Source organism: Xyrauchen texanus, chromosome 17 (assembly GCF_025860055.1).
Source record: "Xyrauchen texanus isolate HMW12.3.18 chromosome 17, RBS_HiC_50CHRs, whole genome shotgun sequence".
NCBI classification, from domain to species: Eukaryota; Metazoa; Chordata; class Actinopteri; order Cypriniformes; family Catostomidae; genus Xyrauchen; species Xyrauchen texanus.
The window spans coordinates 35,765,520-35,789,930 of NC_068292.1; the positions used below are offsets into that span (position 1 = coordinate 35,765,520).

General features: G+C 38.2%; 1 protein-coding gene across 2 annotated transcripts in view; it reads right to left on the reverse strand.

The window, feature by feature from the left end:
* The window catches only part of LOC127657711 (RNA-binding motif, single-stranded-interacting protein 3-like), a 189,590-nt gene that overhangs the window by 30,619 nt on the left and 134,560 nt on the right, over positions 1–24,411 (reverse strand). For both annotated transcript variants that reach the window (XM_052146554.1, XM_052146553.1), the window contains exons 7-8: positions 4,704–4,810; positions 1,333–1,376 (exon numbers count right to left, since the gene is read on the reverse strand). In XM_052146554.1, the coding sequence (XP_052002514.1) occupies positions 1,333–1,376; positions 4,704–4,810 (151 nt within the window). The remainder of the gene's footprint in view (positions 1–1,332; positions 1,377–4,703; positions 4,811–24,411) is intronic.

Consider the following 24,411-nt stretch of genomic DNA (forward strand, 5'->3'; position numbering starts at 1 on the left):
TTATGACAGAATTGTCATTTTTGGGTAAACTATCCCTTTAAAATTATTAAAAGGGTTAGGTTTCAATACTAAATTTAATAATAGAGTAATACAAATTTTAGGAAAATATATATTTTTCTTGATCTTTTGTGTTCTGCAGAAGAAAGTCATATGGGTCTGGAACAACATGAGGATGACAGAATCTTTGGGCAAACAATTTCTTTAAAATTAGTTAATGCATTAGATATCATGGACTAAAAATATATAATTTACAGTAATTTTTTAATTTTTTAAATAAAAATAATGGAAAGAATATTTTCAAAATAATTGTAGTGTATAATAAATGAACATTTTTATTCAAATTAAAATGCAGAATCTAAAAACAATTTTGTATTTTTTTTGTATTTATTACTCTTGATTAATATTTAAATATTTAGAAATATATGTTCAAGTACATATTCATTGTTAGTTTATGTTAGTTCATAATGAACAACTTGAAAGGTAAAAAATGCATTAGTATCTACAGAAATTAACATTAACTAAAAAACGAGTCCCTTTTTTGTTTGAAAAGTAAGTTTTAAGTTTCCTAATGCCATCTTTTTCCAGCCTTTCCAGGTTTTGGTGGATGAGACATAAACATAAATGTGTTTTCAAACAAAAATGAACGTTTATCACATGTCTTCGGCCACAAGTGCCAATGTGGCCGAAGACATGTTACCTCTATTATTTAGAATTCCCATTCTTCATTTTATTCCCCATTGAATTGTTTTGTCATTCTGTATTTCATTCCCTTTTTGGAAGACATGAAGTGCTGAATCAGGGGTACAGGTCGAGCAGAAGTTGGTGGCAGAGGTGGTAACTTCGAATTTAACCCAGAGGGTCAGATCACAGATAGGTCTTATTTCCCTTAACCCAGCACCCATAACCTGTCCTGAAACAGCAGCTGATGAAACACTTACACCCCGTTGTGCAACAATGGCTCAAAATGCAGATCGACTATGTATTTCTGTGTATGTGTGTGTATGCCTGTGTGCAAGAAAACTCTGTAGAATTTGGTATACGTCATGGTGCTTTGGTCTTAACCTAGGGGTCATAACCACACATGAAAAACTGATGGGTTTGCAGGAGATTTCTATGAAATTACTCTTATTTATGGTATATAAAAAATAAATAATTTAGTATAACTTTTTATAGTCATTGTAAAACGTAGGCTAGTGCGTGAACTGGACACAAAAGTGAACTCAATGTAATAAGCCACTTAACAAGTTTACGACTCTCTTGTACATCCCTGGAGGATTATTTGTATGCAGCTTAAACAATCACAAATGACACAAAACAACAAATGACTCTTACCCATTCTGCATTGCGTTGGGGTCATAGGTCAGTGTCATGCCACTCTGAAACACAAGAGAGACAGGTCAAAGAGTGAATGATCATTCAGGTGATGTGAGCATCCTATAAAGACTATTGACCTATACTGCGCTACACAGTGTTGGAAAAGCTACATTGAAACTGTAGTTTGCCGAGCTACGAGCAACACCTAATTTAAAGTAATTAAACCTCAGTCAAGATAATATAATTTTCAATTTATTCAGAGCTGAATTTCTCTTGCACAAACACAATGAGGGTTTCTGAATTGAACTTATTTATGTGTCATATAACTTATGTATTGATCTCAATTAGGGTGACAGCATCAACCTTAACTTATGTAATGAAAACACTGAAGTGATGAGCAGCATTTAACTTCATATTTTACATAAAAAAAGACCAAAACACTGTGCAGGATCCAGGGACTTGAATAGAATGAATCCCTATTTTTGTATCTGTTAATTTACATTAACCATCTTCAGGGTTTCTGCAGGTATCATCAAATCTAATTTAATGTATTTCGACATTTTTAAAATTTGTATTGCCATACATGACCCATGACTAACCACGTATATATATATATATATATATATATATATATATATATATATATATATATATATATATATATATATATATATATATGTGTGTGTGTGTGTGTGTGTGTGTGTGTGTATGTATATATATATATATATATGTGTATATGTGTGTGTGTGTGTGTGTGTGTGTTGTGGTGGTAGTAGTAGTTGCTGAAGATGTTACTTTGTCGGTCATGGCGAAGTAACTAGAGATAGTTAATTGCTGGCTGCCATTTAAAGCCGATTTGTGGTCGGACTGCATATGAGATTTAACGGCTCCCTGTTGACAACCAACCATGTAAGCAACCATGTCCTAAATTCTTTATCTTCTAGCCACTTTTGCTGGTATTTGCACTTACCCATTTCTTTGCAACTTTACTAAATTTACGTTCTCTGTTCTAACTCCTCCAGGTCCCAGCCCGCCAATGTCCAAACATCTGGCATTACGTCAATTTTGCACCGGCCGAAGGCAATTACCAAACTGGATCCGCGTGTTTATCACACCAATGTACATATTTTGCGACAGCAAATCAAAGTTATTAATTGAAGGCTTTATTCAAAATAAATTGGTAATATTATTTTTTCAAAACTATCTAAAAATTTGAATGCCTTTTGGAATAACATTTAATGCTTTTTAATGCTATTTAAGGCCTTAATTTTTGCAAAATCCATTTAATGACTTTTAATGCTTTTTAATGCCCCGCGGAAACCCTGATCTAAATAAACTGAGAGAGGATGGTTTAGAAAGAAGTGATTCACTAGGGTGACTTGGAATTTCCAGCACCACTAATGAGAGAGAGAAAATGGTTTAGGACAAAGCAATTCACTAGGTAACTTGGAATTTCCTATGCTACATTTGAGAGAAGATGGTTTAGGATGAAGGGAATCACTAAAATATCTTATCATTTCCAACACTACATATGAGAGAGAAGACCGTTTAGGACAAATCAATTCACTAGAATAATTTGGAATTTCCAACACTACTTATTAGAGAGAGAAATTGGTATAGGATGAAGCGATTCAATAGAATAACTTGGAATTTCTAAAGCTACATATAAGAGAGAATGTGGTTTAGGACAAAGCGATTCACTAGAATTACTTGGAATGTCCAACGCTACAAAAGGAGATGGTTTAGGAAGAAGCATTTTACTAGAATTACTTTTTCCAGTGGTGTGACAGTACCACAGCTGTGACAGCTGTTTTCTAGTGACGAGCCACTTTTACCAGCAAGTAGCAGTGTAGTGCGACAAAACCACTTTCTTGTTCTCATATGTACAGTAGTTGAAAATTCCAAGTCATTCTAGTAAATCACTTCATCTTAAACCATCTTCACTTGAATATGTAGCTTTGGAAATTATGAGTAATTCTAGTGAATCGCTTCATCCTAAAACCTCTTCTCTCTAATATGTAGCATTGGAAATTCATAGTCATTCAAGTGAATCGCCTCTTCCTAAACCGTTTTCTCTCTCTCATATGTAGTGTTGGAAATTCCAAGTCATTCCAGTGAATCGCCACTTCCTTTTTCTCTTACACTGGGGCTATAGCAGATCAACAACGCTCTTATACTGCAGCATGTTGGACACAAAGTTCTCCACAGCAGGGGAGAAAACCTGGAGACTGGTGGGAAAAGCATCGACCTAACCTCTGTGTGACTGGATGCTTTATCCATTTAATATGGACCCCTGGGCCTACATATTGAAATACATAGCAAAAAAAAAGACGCCTTCATGAGTGCAGCCAAAGTCAAGGCGGCTGCCAGCTTCTCATAATGGACGCTCACAGTCTGGTCAGTATCTGGGCATGCTTCCCTTAAACACTGCATCATGCCAGCAGTTGGGGCTGCCCAGAAAATGCCAGTTGTTCAACCCTGCCACCATTTTCCCATCAGCCAACCCGGCCTGCGAGACTTGATTTTTGAGAATATAAAAAAGGAGAAACTATCGGACACGAGCGAAAGGCAGGGAAAGTAAACATGGCCAGATGTCTCCATCAATCGAAGACTTTCTCAGTCCCTCTTTTCTTCCCATCTCTACCCTACGGCTGAAACAAAGGGTGAACATAGAGGCAGGAGAGTTTCAGTCTTCCATTTCTACTTTTGCAACCCATCCTCCATCGTGTTTTCCATCTTATACCTGGTGCACACTTATGCCAATAGAGACACATTTTGTGAACTGTTCAAGATTTATTTTGTCGCAGGCCAAAATCATCAGTTTTTGATTTCTGGTGTGATAAGTTCCAAGACAGATAACTGCCTTTTTAAAAGGAATCTTAAAGCTAATACTGGGCAAACAAGGCTTCTTCTGGTTCACCTAAAAATGACGATGAATTGCACTGATGTTTTGGTTCTGCCAAGGTGTTCGATTGGTGTTGTTTCTCCAGTTTGTGCACATCAATACAATTTTAGGAATCAATATTAAATTGCTCAAATGAAGATTGCAACCTATATATTTGTGACCAAGCCTAGACTTAAATTATTTTTGTCTTTTTTGGTGCCATTTTAGCCCGTAAGCCAAAAATGATTTCTGACCCTGCTATAGTGTTTATACATGACACGAAAGAAGTCAATGTCACAATTGGCTATTACGCAAGATCTCATCAGGCTCATATTGCACAATCAGACAAGCAAAAATTGCAAAGGACAGAAAAAAATGCAAGATGTGTATCGAGCTTCATTCCTTCTTCTCGGATTGTAACAGTCACCCTGCAATCCTGGGAAAAGAAAGGGCAGAGATTGTATGGTGGAAGCTGGGGTGAAATAAGGTAAGCTCCGGCACTCACCTCTCCTTCCCGGGGCCACGGTCGTCCATTTTGCGGGTACTTGCTTTGACTCTGTCTCTTCTTTTGTCCCCCATCAGCAAACTTGCACAGCAGCGGCTCCGTCGGTGCTGTTGAAGAGAGGAGAAATAAAACAGAGAAAGAAATAAAGATCAATCAGCTATTCAGCAGGGTGTGAGAGGGAGGAGAAGAAGAGACCTCCATAGGTCAACCATGGTACGATTGATGGAAAGGTTATGACCCCAGCAAAGAAAGTTGAGTGTGTTTTGAACACAGAGGGAAATGTTACACCGCAGGTATCACGCCCACACCAAGCCCACAGAGCAACGGATGACTATCCAATGACCTTTTGAAGTTCAACTCTACTTTTTTTTGCCCGTTTCCTGCATGCATCCCCACACTGCACCCTTCCATAATGTCTTATACACTGAGACCATTGGCTCCGATTTTATGATTTTGGCATGGGTTTCCTCACAAATCCCCATCATCAAAACAACTTTCTTGGCAGGCCTTCAAAGCACCTTGTTTAACATTTGTGAAAGAACAAACGACCTGATTACGACAGTAAATAACTTAAACAACATCATAACAATCTAAACTGTGGCGAACAAAAGCGGAATCTGGAAAGTTTCTAAAAGCTATTTGTTTTTTCTGCACAGTGGAGTGTGTATCTCATTATCTTACTACACTAAAGAAGAATGAAAGCAAAGCAAAGCAAGAGGGTTTCCACTATGACCCTGTGGGGCCAGTTCATGCATTGAAACGGGCGGGCGAAAAGTTCAAAAGAATCCTCTTTCAAAAGCAAGCAGGATGGCAGGATCTGAGACAAAACACTTCACTCTTCTTTCTCCTCCTACACTCTCTCTCTCTCTCTCTCTCTCTCTCTCTCTCTCTCTCTCTCTCTCTCTCTCCCCATGTTCTCACTCAGTCCTGGCTGCAATAAAGGGTGTAAAACACCTCTCTGAAATCTTTGAAACACTACAGTCACCTCTGGAAGTATGTTAGTTTGGCAGAGAAAAATGAATGCTTTCTCCTCACTGCTCTCAAATGCACTGCGATATTCAGCCAGTTTATGGAACAATAGAAAACTATGTTGTATTACAAAGCTTGTCTTATGTATCTACAGAGAATGCTTGTGCATAAATAAGCAAATATATTGCTCAGAGATAACCAAATACAAAACAAACTGCAGCTGAAACAGCTCAACTGAATATTTAGTATTCTGTTGCAGAATGGAATATTTAATAGCTGTTTTTTGTTCCTTTGTTTGTTTGTTGTTTTGAATTAAACATCAAACATTATTATGGCTCAAAAGCTGAAATCTTCAAAACAGAGATTTCACAACAAAGTACTCATTCCACTATTGTCATTATTGAGAAAATCACTAATATGCAGAGTTTAAAGTAAGTTTTGTTAGCCTTTGCGAAGAGAATAGACCAGATGAGAGGAGATAGGACAAGAGCAAGGAAGACAAGAAATGAGACAAGATAAGGAGAAAAGAGACAAGATTAAATAAAATGAGACACTAGAGAAAAGATATTGACACAAAACATGAATAGAAGAGAGAAGATGACACAAAAAGATAGATGAGAAGAGAAATCAGATGAGAAGAGATATAAGGCAAGAACAGATGAGACAAGAAATTAGATGAGAAGTGAAAAAGCAGATGAGAGGAAATGAGACAAGATATAATGAGATAAGAAGAGAGCAGACAGGACGAAAAGTGACAAAACAGATGAGAAGAGATAAGAAATGAGACAAGAAGAGAAAAAGCAAATCAGAAGAGACGAGATGAGATTTGATGGGACGAGAAGAGAAATAATTTATGCAATGAGACAAGAAGAGAGAAGTGAGACAAGATGAGAGGAGAGCATGCGAGACGAGAAGAGAAAAAAAACAGATGAAAAGAGGCAACACGAGATGAAAAGAGAACAGATGGGACAAGAAAAAAAAACATGAGGCGAGATAAGATAAGAGAGCAGTTGAGATGAGAAGAAAAAAAGCAGATAAAAAGAGATAAGATAAGAGGATAATAGGCAGATGAGAAGAGAAGAGAGCAGATGAGATGAGAGCAGATTAAATGAGAAAAGAAAAACCAATCAAAAGAAATGGGATGAGAGCAGATGAGCTGAGAAGAGAAAAAGGGATGAGAAGAGAGCAGATGAGATAAGAAGAGAAAAAGCAAATCAGGAGAGATTAGATGAGTTGAGAGCAGATGAGACGAGAAGAGAAAAAGCAGATGAAAAGAGATGAGATGAGAGCAGATGAGATGAGACGAGATGAGTAGAGAGCGGAAGAGACGAGAAGTGAAGAGAAAAAGCAGATGAGACGAGATGAGTAGAGAGCGGAAGAGACGAGAAGTGAAGAGAAAAAGCAGATGAGAAGAGACGAGATGAGTAGAGAGCAGATGAGATAAGAAGAAAAAATCAGATGAGAAGAGAAAAAGCAAATCAGAAGAAATGAGATGAGTAGAGAGCAGATGTGATGAGAAAAGACGAGATGAGCAGAGAGCAGATGAGATGAGAAAAAGCAGATGAGGAGAAGAGAAAAAGCAGATGAGAAGAGACAAGATGAGCAGAGAGCAGATGAGACGAGAAAAGAAAAAGCAGATGAAAGAAGTGGAAAAAACAGATGAGAAGAGACAAAATGAGATGAGAAGTGAGATTAAGTGAGAACAAACGAGAAGTGAAGAAATGAGAATAGATGAGAAGACGAGAAGAAAGAAAATCAGATGACAAGAGATATGAGATGAGAGAGAAGCTGAAGAGAAAACAGAAGTAAAGAAAATTAAAAAAAAGAAGAGAGGAGAAGAGGAGAGATGAGAAGAGAAGAATAAAGAAGAGAGAAGACGAGACATCAGACAGACAAAGACTTTGTCCTGTGTGATCTCACTGTGCTTTGAGCTCAACTGATGTGGGGGAAAAGTCTCTCTTCTCCACCTGCAAAGCAAGCATGACTCTGCACCTGCAGCCTTGTCATCACCCTTCTATTATACGCACACACACGCTGGCCCACACAGATAACGCCAGCAGGACACAAGCAGCTCCGTTGTGTAGGACAGCCAGAAAAAGAGGCAACAGAAAAGATCACAGCTTTTGCGGCAGGCTTAAAATGTTAGTGCAAGCAGCTCTACCCCTACCCTATCTAAAAAACAATGAGTCTGTATGTGTGCGTGTGTGTTTCAGCTGAGACATTAAAAAACGCCCTATATTAAAGTCCCTTATAGCTTAGGTCTAACTCTAAAAAAAACAACCAGCACCATCATAAAACAAAGAAGCCAAATAACTTTGGGAGATTTTGTGCTGCTCTTGGAGGATGGTGGAATAGCTATGCTGATTTTATGAGCAGGCTCTGCTTGGCATTAGCTCTGTTTGTTTAGTTAGGTCGCCCCGAACTCCCAGTTCTGATTCTCTCTCAAGCAGGGAAAGTTTTTGAGGCTTTGTTAAAATGATTGATGTCTGATGACAAGGAGGAAATATAGACTTATTTGAAATATTTGAATATGTTGAGCGGAAAATCTAATTTCTAAGTGTTTTAGAAAGTAACAAAATTAAAGTAATTAGTAATATGATTACTTTTCAAATAATTAATCAATATGGTAATCTGATTAATATAAGAGGAGTAATTAGTAAATTGTAGTGGATTACTGTTTTGAGTAACTTGTTGTAAAGGGATCAATGGAAAGGAGGAGGCGAGAACCGGCTTGACGATATAAATGATGGTTTAATGATAAACTTAAAAGAAGACACAAACACACACATGACGGACATGTCCGTAAACGATCTCTCTCTCCCGCACGATCCTCTGCAGTCGACCTTTATCGCTCACAGAGGCATAATTAGCCTAATACGGGACAGGGTGTGTAGGATCACGATCCGGCCCCGCCCTCCGCCCTGCCACACTTGTCAAGTTAAAATTAACTTTTAAAATGTGTCACAAGACACATGCGTTCAGATCTATTCTTTGCACTATGCCTAGCTTCTTTTAGTGCAAGAACATGTTCAATCTGAACAGCCCCTTACAGTGCATTCAAGGTATACATTTAATCAGTATGTATGCGGCCTGGGACTCATGGCCTTGGTATTGCAAGTTGAGCAACAGAACAGTAGACAACTGTTACAGTAGAAACAACTGTAGTACTCAGGGCTGCCGATAAGGGGGGACAACTGGACCTTTTGTCCCGGGTTTGACGGGGTTTGGTAGGGGGTGCTCAGAAAGGCTGTCCCATATTGTATATCGCATCTAAGTGTGTTCAGCGTGAGACGCGGATATAAACATGGAGACAGTGCGAAAGTGAAAGCTGCCTGGGCAGCAGGCACAATGATGAAAGAATGAATTCATTTTGTATCAGACCCAAGAATTTCTAACTGCAGCCCCGGTAATACCTGTGGTATTTTGGTGGAAACTATGGTTACCATGGCAGATTGTTGTAGGTGAGGCAAGCAGGCCAAACTAGAGGGCTTCAATCAAGCTACCAACACAAATAGAAATGTGTCTATGAGCACATACACATAAACACAAATACTGGGAGGTAGTGGCTGACCTGACTATAAAATGAGTTGAGAATGTTCACTTTGGTTGCTCAATGTCAAGTGTTTTTCCAGCCTGACACTCCATCACATTTAATGAGCTAAGACATGATGCTATTCTTCACACCACCACAGAGTAAACCACACCCACCCACACAAACGCAAACATGCCAAAGTGCCAAAATATTAATCAGAGTCTCCTTGAAACTCTGATTCCTAATGTTTTAACGAGGACTTGTGTTTTAACTGTAACATGAACTATTGAGCGGAACATTCTGAATTCATTGACTCGTTTTATATTTGTCTGTCTCTCAAGGGGCACATATGGACTATTTATGGGTCACTTTTCTTTGCTGTGTGAGTTTTCCCAAGAACAAACTCTTCAGAATTTTTCCTTTGCCCAAGTCATGTCTGAAAAGAAACTTCCAGGCATTGAGAGAAACTACAACTTACAAGATCAAAACACGTACAAAGAACGTAGAGATTGTTTATACTGTACCAGTCAAAAGTTTGGACACTTATTCATATTTAATCCCATTTATTCCACACCACATTTTAGAATAATAGTCATTAAAACTATTAAATAACACAGTTGGAAGTATTGAGATTTTTTAGTGACCAAAACATTCAAACTAGCTTATATTTTATGAACTGAAGCCTTATAAGTATAAGCCTTCAGATCAAATTATTTTTTAAAGGTATAGTTCACCTCAAAAATGAAAATCATGTCATAATTTACTCACCTCTATGCTGCTTCAAACCAGTTTGACTTGACTTTTTCTGTGGAACTCAGAGGGAGAATGTTAGCCTCAGACACCATTCACTTTCATTGCATCTTTTTTCCCATTCAATTGAAGTGAAATGTGACTGAGGCTAACATTCTTTTTAATATCTCCTGTTGTGTCTCACAGAAGAAAGCCACATAGGTTTGGAACGACATCATGAGTAAATGATGATAAAATATATATATTTTTTTATTGAACTATACCTTTAAGATCACTTATTCGGTCAAGTGTGCCTAAACTTTTAACTGGTAGTGTAGAGTACAATTTATCAAAGCACAATATTGTGCCTATTGTGTTTCAGGGAGTAATATCTGTATTTAAGAGCATATGATAAATAATGTGTGTGTGTGTCTCCATAAGTGTTTCCATAACATTTGCCCAAGCAGACAGCTCTAACCACATGTTTTTGCAAGCTGTTTATTAACGTTGGGTCATGGCACTGCAGATATACGGTCATGGAGGGAGTGAAGAAGGGGGGTCCTTCAATAAGATAGACATGTGTTTCTAATCCAGGGCCTATCGTCCGGCCTGCCAACTCACGCTGGGATCCCACAGATCTTCGGTTCTCTCTGTGGGCAGCAAGCATTCTTGTTGCCACGCCTGAGTTTCCCACCCTCGGCCCCGTGCTGGTCCTCTCATTCCCAGATCTCTCTGTTGCTTCGCTCACTTCATTCGCAATCTTTCCATCCTTTCCTGAATACTTTTAGCTGCAGCCACAATGATGCACTATACAATATGCACTCAACTGTCAAGTGTATGAATTTTCAAAGTGTAGTATCATCTCAGATGGAACACTAACGATTTTGTACAACACGGAAGCAGCTGAATGTTTTTCAGCTGATGGAGGTGATGTTTCACACGATGAGTTGCCGCTAGGTGCTAGTTTTAGCGCATTAGCCAACCTCAGTTGAACACTTACATCTCAAATAATGTACATATCCACACAGAGTAGGGTGATGATAAAGCATTCCACTCACATTTGAAAGGTGCTGTATTCACAGAAGTTTCGCCAGATTATTTTCACCTTAAATTACAATTGTTTTGTCAGGCCAGCATTGTGGTCAGGTAACCCCACACCTTTCTATACATAGGGCAAGCCATGACTGCTGAGTGCATGAAGTGTCCAACATTGCAAAAAAATGTGTATACAGTATATGTTGTAATTAGTTTATGTCCTCACAAAAAAAAGAAAAGTACTGATTAATACACAGACACAACTTGCAGGATGCAGAATACACAGTTGAGCTTGTAGGTTTATACAGTATTTAAAGGAATATTCCAGGTTCATTACATGTTAAAAGTTATAAACACATATGATATTTACATCTTATGGCTATACCTTTAAAACGTTTAAGAACTGGCACCATTTATTTGACATTTATTTTAACATTTATGAACAGGCCTCATTGACTTCTATTGTAAGTGCCTTCCTGTTATTGCAATTTTTGCTTCTCCTTTTTTTTAAAGCAACAAGTCTAAATTATTTTTGTGGTAATCAACATCAAGCCACAAATGCTGTTAACTGAGCTTAAAGGGATAGTTTAAATGTGAGAAACAGATAAAAATGTAAATCCTTTTTTACTATAAATCTCCATTTTCACTTTCAATTTTACATCTGAACGTGAAAGTTAAAGTGGAGAGTTAAGTTAAAAAAGACTTACATTTTCATCTGTATCTCACCCACACATATTATGTTGCTTCTGAAGATATAGATTTAACCTCAATTCACTTTTATGTTTCTTTTATGTGATTTTAGGAGCTACAAATGTCTGATCACCATTCACTTGCATTGTATGGACCTACAGAGCTGAGATATTTTTCTAAAAATCTTCATTTGTGTTCTGCAGAAGAAAGAAAGTCACACTCATCTGGGATGGCAACACTATAACTTGAACTGAACCCAGAATATTTCTTTAACTTAATACTAATATTACGTGCCCAAACAGAACCTGGAAAATGTTGGCAAATCCGGTGATAATTTACTCCTCAAAAAGGGTCACTATATCAACCTGGTACCTTATAAATATGACTTGGAACCTGCAAATTCACACAGCGCTTGCCATTTTCATGTGCAATATATCAGATGGTCAGTGAATGGACTGTGGCATCTGAGACTATGACCGCCTAAACCTCAACCGACTGCACAGATCTGAGATGCATCCAGACTAACCCTCCATAAGGGTTAATCAGGGTTTCATCCTCAAGCATGCTGAGATTCTCATTATGGGCATTCATAATATTTGGATTGCTCGTACTGGAATCGGGTTTGAAACAGCGCCGAGAGGTAGAAGACCTTGGAAACAGCATTTGTACATGTGCTACATGTGGTCCACTCTCACAGACTGGAAGTCGCTGTGCTTGTACATGTAGAGGGTAAAATAAAAGCTGGTGTTTACCAACAGGAAGAGTACTGTTTGCTCTGAAACGGTGCGCACTGAGTGGGTAGGAGAAGTGTGTGACCCTGACAAAGCAGGCGTCTACACATCGCCCACACTCTAATAGCAGCCTATTGCAAAGGTATGTTACACTGCCAGCTCGGCACAGCGGCTTTCAGGGCCAGTAAAAGAGTTGCACTACGGTTTTGAATTAATCCCCCACTGTATGGAACATATAGAAAGAAAACAGACAAAACACAACCTACAGCTGCACACTGCTGTGAGGTGAGCCCACACGTACTCTATAAGGCATGAAAATTCACTCAATGCAACACCACCACAATCCTGGAACTATATTTGTGGGGCGTTTGTTTGTGCGAGATGGAAACCCGGGTCTTTCCGGAAAGCCACGAGCGCTGAGCCTTATCCTGGAGTTTAACGCACGGAAAATCTCTTGGATTACACAATACAGTGCTCCTCGATGCAAAAACCCTCCAAATACAGTCATTACTATTGTCAGTAGAAACTCTGTTACTGCAAACACATTTAAGTACCGACAAAATTACGATAAAGCTTCTAACACAGAACAAGCTCCCTCGATTCGCCTTAACCCCCACCTCCATCCAATACTAATGCTAATGCTAACAGAAACAAACATGACCATCAAAATAGATGCATTGGAGTAAAACAGCCTGTTTGTGAATAGAAACTTGCGGTCAAATTCGTTCTACATTAAAACACTAAGTATTTAGATGTATGCTTGTTAGCAACATAAGTAAAAAAAAACAAAACATGGCTGCTTCAAAATTCACATTGACTTAATTTACAGTATGTTGAAGAACAAGACATCCAAGTACCTTAAAGTAATGTTAACCACAGACATTATTTTACTCATAAATCCAAAACTGCCATTATAAAAACCCATAAGAAAATCCAGAGGGAACCCATGGCCCAAAAAATGCTAATTCTCTTCAGGGTAATTGGACTAAAATCTGAACAGCTCTATTGTGAGAACTTAACATAAATAGTTAATATGTGTTATATGATCTTTTTCCTAGGCAATAACGGTGGAAATGTTGAATAGCTTTCTTGAAACCAAGACTTCAACGGATGTGCCTATGCAGAAATTGACTTAAAAATATATTTACCGTGAGAAATATTCACTGGAGTAAATGTATAACTAGCCCCAGTCTCCCCTAATGCTTGCATACTTTCCAGGCCAAATGGTGATGCTAATACTAATAGAAACAAAAATGACTAACAACGCATTGGAGTGAAGCACCCTGGTCCCACTGCGATGCCCTGATCCAGGATCAGTGCTGGGAGAGCAGTTTACTCTGAGCGCTGGTTTGTTTGTTTGGGCTACAGCGGGTAAATATCACTGGCCTGTTTGACATCTCCCCTCTGTAAAGAGAGAACAGGAAAGAGAGAGAGAGAGAGAGAGAGAGAGAGAGAGAGAGAGAGAGAGAGAGAGAGAGAGAGAGAGGCACGCTGAGTGGAATACAAACGTTGCATAATCAGCTTAGCCTCCCACTTCCTGCCTTTTAATGGGTCTGTCTGACTTTGGTTTTGGTGGATGCTGCTCTGCACAGCACGTCCTGAGAACAGGTCACCAGAGAGGGTGAGAGAGACAGAGAGAGAGAGAGAGAGAGAGAGAGAGAGAGAGAGAGAGAGAGAGAGAGAATTGTCTCAAATCTCTAATAAAACATTGCAGAATGCAAGGTCAGGAGCCAGTTTTCCGCATTCTCATTAAAAGGTTGAAGTTCATGTTTCATTCATGGAATGTACTAGCTGTCCAAAAACAGAAAAGGAGATAAAGAATGGGGTGAATAGCACTGTGGGGTGAATTCACTGTTGCGAAACAATTTTTTTTTTAATTAAGTCCTTCTTTTCAGTGCAAACATGATGTAAATAAGCCTTGTGATAGATAACACATTATTTGCATAAGTCAGCGCTATTTGCCTGGAACAACTGACATTGTATTATCACTGACTGGAACACTTTTGGCATTTGAAAGATATAATAGTAACACTTTACAGTACAATAAATGTATCTTTGTTAATTAGGGAATTATTGACAGTTATTGCAAAATAAACCACAACAGGGGGATCAGGACGTGGAGCGGAGGGGTATTGTATCACCCTGAAGGTTTTTTGTGTGATAAAGACTGGCTGACAGTGCATTATCCTGCTTTTACGTCACTATTTACCAAAGTAAATTAATGAATCCATATGAAATATTGATTTGAGTGGAAATTACATTATTATTTGAGAAGACAGAGACCTCAGAGTCTCGAGAAACACTGAATACCACCTTTGCTTTGCGTCAGTGTTCTGTAAGGAGTTTATATTGCGAAAATGACTGTCTGACCGCTCAATGCAATCACTTATTACATTTACATTTATGCATTTGGCAGACGCTTTTATCCAGCGACCTTCTGATTACCAGTTATGTGCTTTTGTCCACTACGCCACCACCACTCCACCACTCCAGCTGTTATTACACAGCTGCCTAACAAATGACTAAATGAATGGACATGAAATATTGATTTGAGTTGAAATTATTTTGTTAAATCAATTGTAGAGGTCACATAATGACACGGGAAGTAGGACAGATAACTTGAAATAACAAGATGACTAGTAAAATATCACTTTATCCCTGGATGTGCGTCATTATTCCTGACTCACACTGCTGACTGACCAATCGCGTTTTCCAGACAGCCATGCAATAAACTTAATGTATTAGATATCATGAACTAATTAACACTAATCTTTCACCTCATTTATTACTCTGAGGTTAATGCTAATTCATTAATTGTAACAGTTGTTCTCTGTTTGTTCATTTTAATTCATAATACATTTAATAATGTGAACATACCGTATACAACTTTTAGGGGCAGATTCACTAAACAGTTTCGTCACTTTTTCACATGGTATTCCAGCAAAAATACCTGCATCTTATTCACCAAGGTCCCCAGTATAGCAGTACAGTGCATACGCAGGCATATGCCGTATGCCCACCTAACTTTCATAGGATTTTGCATATGCCCTCCTAAAATAAGTGATAAAGAAGTCTACAAAGATTCTCTCTAAACGCGCACTGAGCTGCAGGAGCGCAACTGATGGCACAGGTAAGACAGACAGTCTGACTAAGCTCATCCACCAATCAGAATGTTCATTTCAGATTTGATTTGATATTTGCTAACCAATCATATTTTCCATTTTAGTAAGTGGCGGGACATTTCCAGCATCTAATGCTAATGCACAAGCAACCCTGGAGTAACCATAGTTTGTGCTGCAAATTTATTTCTCTGCTAAATGCAAATATATACACACTTCCGGCCAAAAGTTTGGAATAATGTACAGATTTTGCTCTTATGGAGAGATATTGATACTTATATTCACCAAAGTGGCATTCAACTGATCAAAATGTATAGTCAGGACATTAACACCGTGAAAAATTCCTATTACGATTTGAAAAAAAATGCTCAAAACTTCTTAAACTACTTCAAAGAGTTCTCAACCAAAAATCCTCCACAAGCAGCAATGACAGCTTTACAGATCCTTGGCATTCTAGCTGTCACGTTGTCCAGATACTCAGGTGACATTTCACCCCACACTTCCTGTAGCACTTGCAATAGATGTGGCTGTCTTGTCGGGCACTTCTCACACACACCTTACAGTCTAGCTGATCCCACAAAAGCTCAATGGGGTTAAGATCCATAACACTCTTTTTCCAATTATCTGTAATCCAATGTCTGTGTTTCTTTGCCCAATCTAACCTTTTCTTTTTGTATTTTTTTTGTACCAAAATGGATTTTTCTTTGCAATCTTCCCATAAGTCCTGCACCCCTGAGTCTTCTCTTTACTGTTGGACATGAAACTGGTGTTGAGCGGGTAGAATTCAATGAAGCTGTCAGCTGAGGACATGTGAGGCGTCTATTTCTCAAACTAAAGACTCTGATGTACTTTCTTCTTGTCTAGTTATATCTGGGCCTTCCACATATCTTTCTGTCCTTGTTAGAGCCAGTCGTCAATTGTCTTTGAAGACTGCAATATACACTTTTGTATGAAATCTTCAATGTCAATTTCAAGCGGTGTCGTCAAGTGCCCGTTCATGTTCTGCATGTTTATATGATGATCCAAGTGTGAAGGTGATGCTGTACAGTTCTGGCAGGGTGTGTCAAATATGATGGTCTGTGGCATCCTCCACTATATTGCGCTCAGAATCGGACCGCAAGATCAAAATTGCACATTGTGCTCAGCAGCGATTTTGTGGGCCATCGCCTGATCTGCATAATTTCTTTAGTGATTGGGCGCTAATCCAGGGCAGAGAGCATTCAAAAACTTTTGCTATTACTGGACGCAATTTATTCTTAGTGAATCAGTCTGATTTGGATGTGCATGACTCATCCAGCAGCTTTAATGAACGCTGGATAAAGAAGAAGGAAAGAAATACATGCAATAGTGCTTCTTAATGGGCTCTAAACTGAAATAACTTGCCCACAGTGGAGCTGTCTGGTGTCTTCTCTTGGGTCAGATGCAGACAAAGCTATTAGAGAATGCTCCAGATCAGATCGTTTTCACAGAAAGATAATTTCTCCCCCTCATTAGAATTCTATCTTGTATAAACATAATTACCTGTGCCCGGCTTTGTTTGTGTCACAACAGCGTTAAATCAATCATGCCACCGCCGAGGATGGACAAAGTGCGAATAAATCAAAATATAATGCAGTTTAGAAAATTTGGTTTGGAGAATTCTCCAGATAGCACTGGTGTGAAATGACAGAGGAAGTGTGTGGCGCTGTACACAGTTACCAGGCTGAAGCCCCACTGGGCAAGTCACCTAATTTCACTGATGAAATATGCTTCAGATTTATTGATTTGTTAAAAACTGGGGATCCGATTTGGGGATCACATTGGCACCTGGTTCTCTGACTGATTGTCAAGCTGTTAGTGAATTCAGATAATGCCCAAGACTTTATTCATGGTGGCTTATAAACACATGGATGCGAAGTTTAGGTAAATGAAGCCAATTCACCTGCCACTTCATAAAGTCAAAATTTCATGAAATTGAACTTTTAATCATAATTTGTTATTTTCCATAGTTTCTGATCTGAAGTTAAGACTTCATCTAAGAATATGATTCTTTATTTAGATCAATATGCTGTGTTAAATACAAGTTAAAGGTACAGCCATTAATTTTATACACCCACATGAGATGAAGACTCCAGTCATATCGGAAGCTTCAAACTTTTTTTTTATTCCACTTGGAGTGGGCTGCCATGGGTCAACCAGCCACATACATTGCCACCAATTATCAAACTTTTTTGCTTGCAGAATAAATTAATTATGGTTCACTGTGACTAGCGTATTTCTACTGTGGCATCGGTAAATGAAAACTTTTGGATTATGCTGCATAACATAAAAACTGAACATTTTAAAGCAACTTTGAGACACTGACCATGTTAACTTTGTACACATGTCAGATGATCTTGCTTCCTTTATGCAATGCTAAGATAGTAAAAGTAATCATCATTAAAAATAGTGCAAAAGGCACAGGTGAAAGAGGAAAGAGAGATGGAAAGACAGAGAAAGAAGCAGACAGAGTGCCCGAAAGAAAAATGTACACCAGCGCACATTATGTTCACCAGTAGGTCCAGAGAAAATAAACAGCTTCATTAGCACATCCTTTATAGACTCCTCTCAATCTCTCTCTCACTCTGTCTCCCACACATAGCGTGTGAGCTCCTTGTCTGAAGCACAAACTATCCAAACAGAAGACGTCAGTCAGTAGCCAGCTAAATGCTCATTAATACATCAGAATGTTCCAGAACTCTATACGCTTCACCGCCAACCTGCCAAAACCATACCTTATGACCTCACTACTCGAACAAATACATCTCTCAGAACTGAATCCAGTACAGTCCAAAAATAACAACATGTCACATAGGAGTGGAATTAGCAGGGCAATAGGATAATTTATAACATGATTCTCTAGAATACTCGATTTCTGAAAAACGACCACATATACGGGATAAAGTGATTTCAGACAGGTCATTCTGGTATTGCAAGTCATCTTTCCTTCTTCGTGTATCATACTGCAATCTCCAAAAGTAAGCTAATAAAAAAAATCAACTCAAATCAATATTTTATGTCCAGTTGTTTTATTTAATTAGTAAGTAGTCTTTAATAATGAGCAGGTCCATCAGAACACAGATGCAAACCCAGAGATGGAATTCAGTGTTACTACAGTGTTATCTTTCTTCTTACATAATAATATAATTTCAATGCAAATCATTATTTCATGTCCATTTAATTATTATTTTGCTACATAGCCATGCAATTAATGGGATAATACATCATCAGCTAGCCATTATCGAGAGACAAAAACAAACAAACTTCAGGGTGATACAAGACCATCCTGTTGGGATATCATTTTTTGTTGACTGTTCATTGTCCCTTACATATACATATACCTGGGCAGAAGGGACTGAAAATGGTTCAAGGAACGAAAACAAATGAAAAACCATTTAAGTTAGTTACATTTTGGCTTGTTTTGGGCTTGTTTTTCCAGACCAGGTCGCTTGTTTCTCTTGCGAGATCTGGCAGCACAGCAATTGGTATTTCACCCACCCCTCAGCCTAGAGTACTGTAATTTTAAAAAGAACACTATTAACCATTCTTTCATTTTGTTCTAACTGGCTACCATTTGGAAAGGAGGCTGCGGAACTTCTGAACTGGAACGAAAAAAATACTGTTTTTGCTCAGAATGAACCGAAATGAAAAACATTTTATTTTTAGTCCCTGAATATGATCATATTTAATTCTGTTGATTCATATGTGTATTGTGATTATTGTGAAATATTGCGCTCTTTTCTTATTGTTTTAATGTTCATTTTTATTGAATTTGGTCACTTTGTGCAACAAATGCCAAACATTTTGTAATCAAACTACTTGATCCATCGGATGAAATTAAACCAAGTGTCTCATTCTGGGTCTTTACTCTCAAAGGACACATATACAGTACACACACACACACACACACACACACACACACACACACACACACACACACACACACGCGCTCTGTGGCAGCGTGATTTGCGAGTCCCACAGGCATTAGCGAATGGAGTGGAAACAAATTTGATGGGTCACCCAATTCCACACACACGCATGCACAAATACACATATCAGCCAGGCCATTCACACAGTGACAGGCCCTGTAATTTAGCCTCCCCTTCCATCAGCACAGACAGAGGGGTGTAAGTACTCTCTCTCTCACACACACTTACACGGTCTCACTGTCAGTGGGCATATAAGCAGTTCAGCAAAGGCCTACATTTTTCCTCAGTTACAGTTAACACACATACAATTTAACAAGTCACTTTACTTCATTGCATCATTGGCATAACTGTATGAAATATAATTTTGACAGTGTCAATAAAAAACTTCAATAATGAAAATACTATAAAAATTACTACTTACTCATCTCACGATTCGGTTCGGCTCACCATGTTGAACTAAATGTTCATGATTCTTTAAACTAAGCTTAAATTAAGAAAAGCTAAGACTGAAGCTTTATTATTATTAGTAATACTTTAAAGACATATGCAAGAGTAGGATGAACCTGTTGCTGGCAGCCACCAATCATTAGCGTCCCAACAGAGACAGAAGTCAATCACTAAACTCCCAGAGTAACGAATGACAACAGCAAACAGACACTTTTCTCAGTATCAGTGGTTGTATTCGTAATAGTAAATAATCATAACATAGTTATTCAATCGTATGTATAAAGATTCAACTTAATTTTGTTAGCATTATTGTTTTATCACTTGTTTTGCAGTTTCAGCCGAACTCATCTTACAACACCTTTGGCTGCTAGTGTGCAATCGTATTTTAGAGCTCCTTGTGTGCAATTAAGTGATTGCCATTTGTATGCTCATGTTACGTAAGTGTAGGATGTTGCATGTATTGGATAGAATAGAAGCTAAATTGAATGCAGAATGCAGAATTTGAATATATATAGCATTACAAATATGGCGTTCCTGCGTGAGATGCAGCACTATGGTCAAAATATCAGTCTAACGCATGTTTATATACAAAAACAATGGTAAAAACAGTGGAGATGGATGGAAAAAGTTTTGAGAATGACCCCTAAAGCCATAAGACAGTTTCTTTGTTTTAAAAATGTTTATTTGTTTTAAAGAAAGGTTATAATGTAACTTTAAGAAATAAGATTTCTTGCAACTGGACCCTGATTTCTTTGAATCCATTGAAGGAAATCCCCTTTGGAACATTCTCCAAAATCTGACTATGCCTTGTATTTTAGGTTCGTTAAACCATCCGTACTTAATATGCCATTATCAAACTGTTAAGGTTGGACGGATGCGATCAAGGACCTTGTTAAGAATAATATTCTGTAGGCTAGACATATAAGAGCTGTGGCTGTTGAGGATCCAGGTTTGAGTCTGACCTAGGTCACCTTTACTTTCCTGCTACACTCTCCTTTCTGATAAATAAAGGAAAAAGTAAATAAATACATAAACTTAAGCCAGTCTTTCCCAACATTGGGATCCTTCGGAAGGCTATGCAGAGCTGTAGATGCTACACACCGCCAGGAGGTATAACGTTTAATGGTCCTTCCCCACTAGTGTTGGGTGTAATGTGATTACAAAGTAATTATCTAACATAAATTAATTTAAAATACATTTTAAATTCTTGCAATCAGATTACAGTTACTGACTTTTAATTAGTTACTTTCAATAACGTTACTTGGGTTGCACACTTTCTTAAATTATATTATTTGAGGAATATATTTAAAACATGAATTATATGCATGTACATCTTCTATATACATGTACGTGTTGCTGTGTGCCCCCTAATGAGTCATTGTAACAGACAAATGTGTAGTGTGGCGTTTATGGCTTGCATATGACATTGGACGTGTAGGAAATATAGACATTATTTTGTTAATAAAAAAAAACAACTTTTCAGTGAAAAGCATTAGTAGGTGTTTTAAAATTTTTCCATGAAGTAATGAACTCATTTAATCTGATGAGAAATAATTTGCATTCTGTAGTGATTTATATTTTTTGGAGTAAATTACCCAACACGGTTCTCTACATAATATCAGTAATAACAGTATCTTCTTCTAGAGTTTAGAAATACTAGTATGTCCTAGATCTCATAAAGCCCATAGGATTGAGCTGGGATGATCAGCAGAATGGAACGAGTGCTGGACGTCCCATGACAGGGAGCGTGTGCGTGTTTGAGAGGTCATGGCATTACACAGTCGGCATCATTATCTACCTCAGCATCAGCATGTTTTCTAAGAGCAGGTGTAATTATGAGAGCTGGGCGTGCAGGTCTGATGGGCCCACCGTGGCCTGTTAGAACAGCCTGAGTAAGCTTTATTTAAAACACAGCACACATACTGTATAAACACCTATTGTATAGCAGATGGAGAAGGGAGAGGCAGAGAGACAAAGAGAAAGAGTGAAGAGATAGACAGAGAAGCATATGCATTTAGGGACTGGAGCTGTGTTACGATTCGATTCATAGGTTCCCTACACAGTGTTTACTGCTCCCTACAAACTGACCAGGGGATATCTGTACAAGTCCACTTTACTTATATATTTTCTTTGTATAATTCATCATACTAAATAATAATTGGACAATTTCACTAGCGGAATAAGTTAATCATGGCTCACTGCGAATAGCACGTTTTTACAATAGCATCAGCAACTGGGAAAGTCTGCTTTATTGCTTCATCTATGTACTCAGTACACATTTAAGATGGCCGAATACCGTGTGAAGTCCACTATGCAGGGCATTATTGGGAAGGCTGGCATGCACGCTGAGTGTTAACAATTCTGTATGCTCTTAAGAGCATAATGATGAGGAGGAAGTAGCTCTAAGCGGATGTGGATTTGAAGTGCCTTTTAAGATGCCCTTTTCTGTTTGCTTTCTTTCTTTCTTTCTTTAAAACACAAAATACTCTCTCATGAACTCTAAGAGTCAGTCATTGTAAGAAGTATGTCTGTGTTGCAGATGCATAAATCTGTACTGTATCTTTAGTTTATTTGATCTCTTTAAATCCTGATGTTTCAATAAAGCTACACCTGTTTAAGAGAATCTGCAATGGTAGAGTAAGAATAAACTGAGAGATCACTTGTACAAAACACAGTCATTTTATGGAGAGGCTCATATAAGATAGTAAGTACAGAACAAGAGAGAGATAGAAGAGGAGAACGATGGAAAGTGAGAAGGGGGAGAGAAAATCGATGAGGTGCTATTTTTGAGCTTTAAACCTAGATATCAATGCATGCATGGCTCCTTTTCAAGGCTGAATGCATTATGGGAAGGCTGGCAAAGATTGTAGCAATATTCCTGACTTTGGTGCACAATATCACCCCTCTCTCTCTCTCTCTCTGTACAATTTATTTCTCAAGCTCTTTGAAAAGCAATTTTTTTCCAAGTGCGTCTACTCAAGCTTTTCTCACTTGACAATTCACTATATTCATATAACTTACTATTTTCAAAACAACATATTTTTTAAAAAACTGTCTAGTCGGTGGGCTGCCTGAAGGACTTGTCGACTGATCTGTTTGGTTTCAGGGCTCCGATTGGACGCGTTTCTTGGGAGGCGTTAACATGAGGCGCATCTTTGCCTTCAAAAACAGCTTTACGGAGCACAACGACATGGAAAAGAACAGGACAGTTCTCAAAGGACAGTGTGACTTCAGTGACAGTAAATCTTTTACTTTTTAAAAAGTAAAAAGTTTTGCTGCTGAATCAGCCAGTGCTTAACATAATGTTTGGGTGAAATGCCCACAATTTGCCTTTTTCACCGAAATGGCGATGGTTCTCATGCCGAGCCTGTGCTTGACGTGGCTATGTTGTAGTTTTACGTGACTACCTCACCGTGTGACAGTGTTTCTGAAAGTTTTACTCCTCATTTTAAGGACATATTAACCGCACAAAGAAATGCAATCCAACATTATTACTGTACATTGCTCAACAAGATTGCCAGAGATGACATCTCATGCTCATGATGATCTGATTGCATTACTTAACTTGCAAAGTACTATAAACTGTAATAGTGGAATCATTCCAAATGAAACCATCTGCTACACCATAGTATTATGTTTACGTCTTGATTGAGGATATCCCACCAGTTTATAAATTGGGTAGTTCCCTTACTGAAATAAACAATGCACACAATAAGATGAGAAGAGTGTAAGGAAAGCTAAAAAAGTTGGCAAAATAATAAATTATTGAGATAAGCTAAAGAAAACACCAGCGATTTGATATTTGTCTCACGCATGACTGACTGAATTCAGTGCCCCATTTAGTTAACTGTCTGCTCACTGTCCGAGTACAGAGTGCAACACATTGTTGCTCTGTCAACTTGCTTAGGTCCTTCTTATGGTCCCTGTCCTCTCTTTTAAGTTTGTTTTTCAATTTGTTTACTATTTGGTCTATCTTGCGATTGAAGCCGGCTTTAATTCTTGCTTTATCTCTTCGTAGACTCTTTCCCCCCCATATGCAATCTCTTGTTTATCTTAGATCTCCATAGAAAGCCATATTGCAAGTAGAGTGGTCATTTCCTCCACAATCCCTTAATGCTTTTGATGTCTGAAATTTGTTTTATTAAATTTGTTTTATTGACGATATAATGTGAAGAAGTACTCCTTCTTGCAGAAGGTAACTACTGTTGTTGTTTGGAAGATGCTGCCCTCTGACCCCAATTATAATCGGTTCCTGCGTAGAGACCAGCAAGCTTTTGGGGCCGGTGCGGAACCAGTTTTTCCTGCAGTGGAACGGAAGAGAAATCACACTAGCCCAGGAACCTGCCCACAAACCATGTTGATGAAAAAGGGCTTGAAAGTTGTGCCAAAAACATGTTGTATTTTTAGCTGATACAATACAGTCAACAGGAATGCATAATTTATTAACCATAGGTTCTTACCCAAAATCCAACCATACACCGTCAGTGGAGTACATTTTTTTATTTCAGA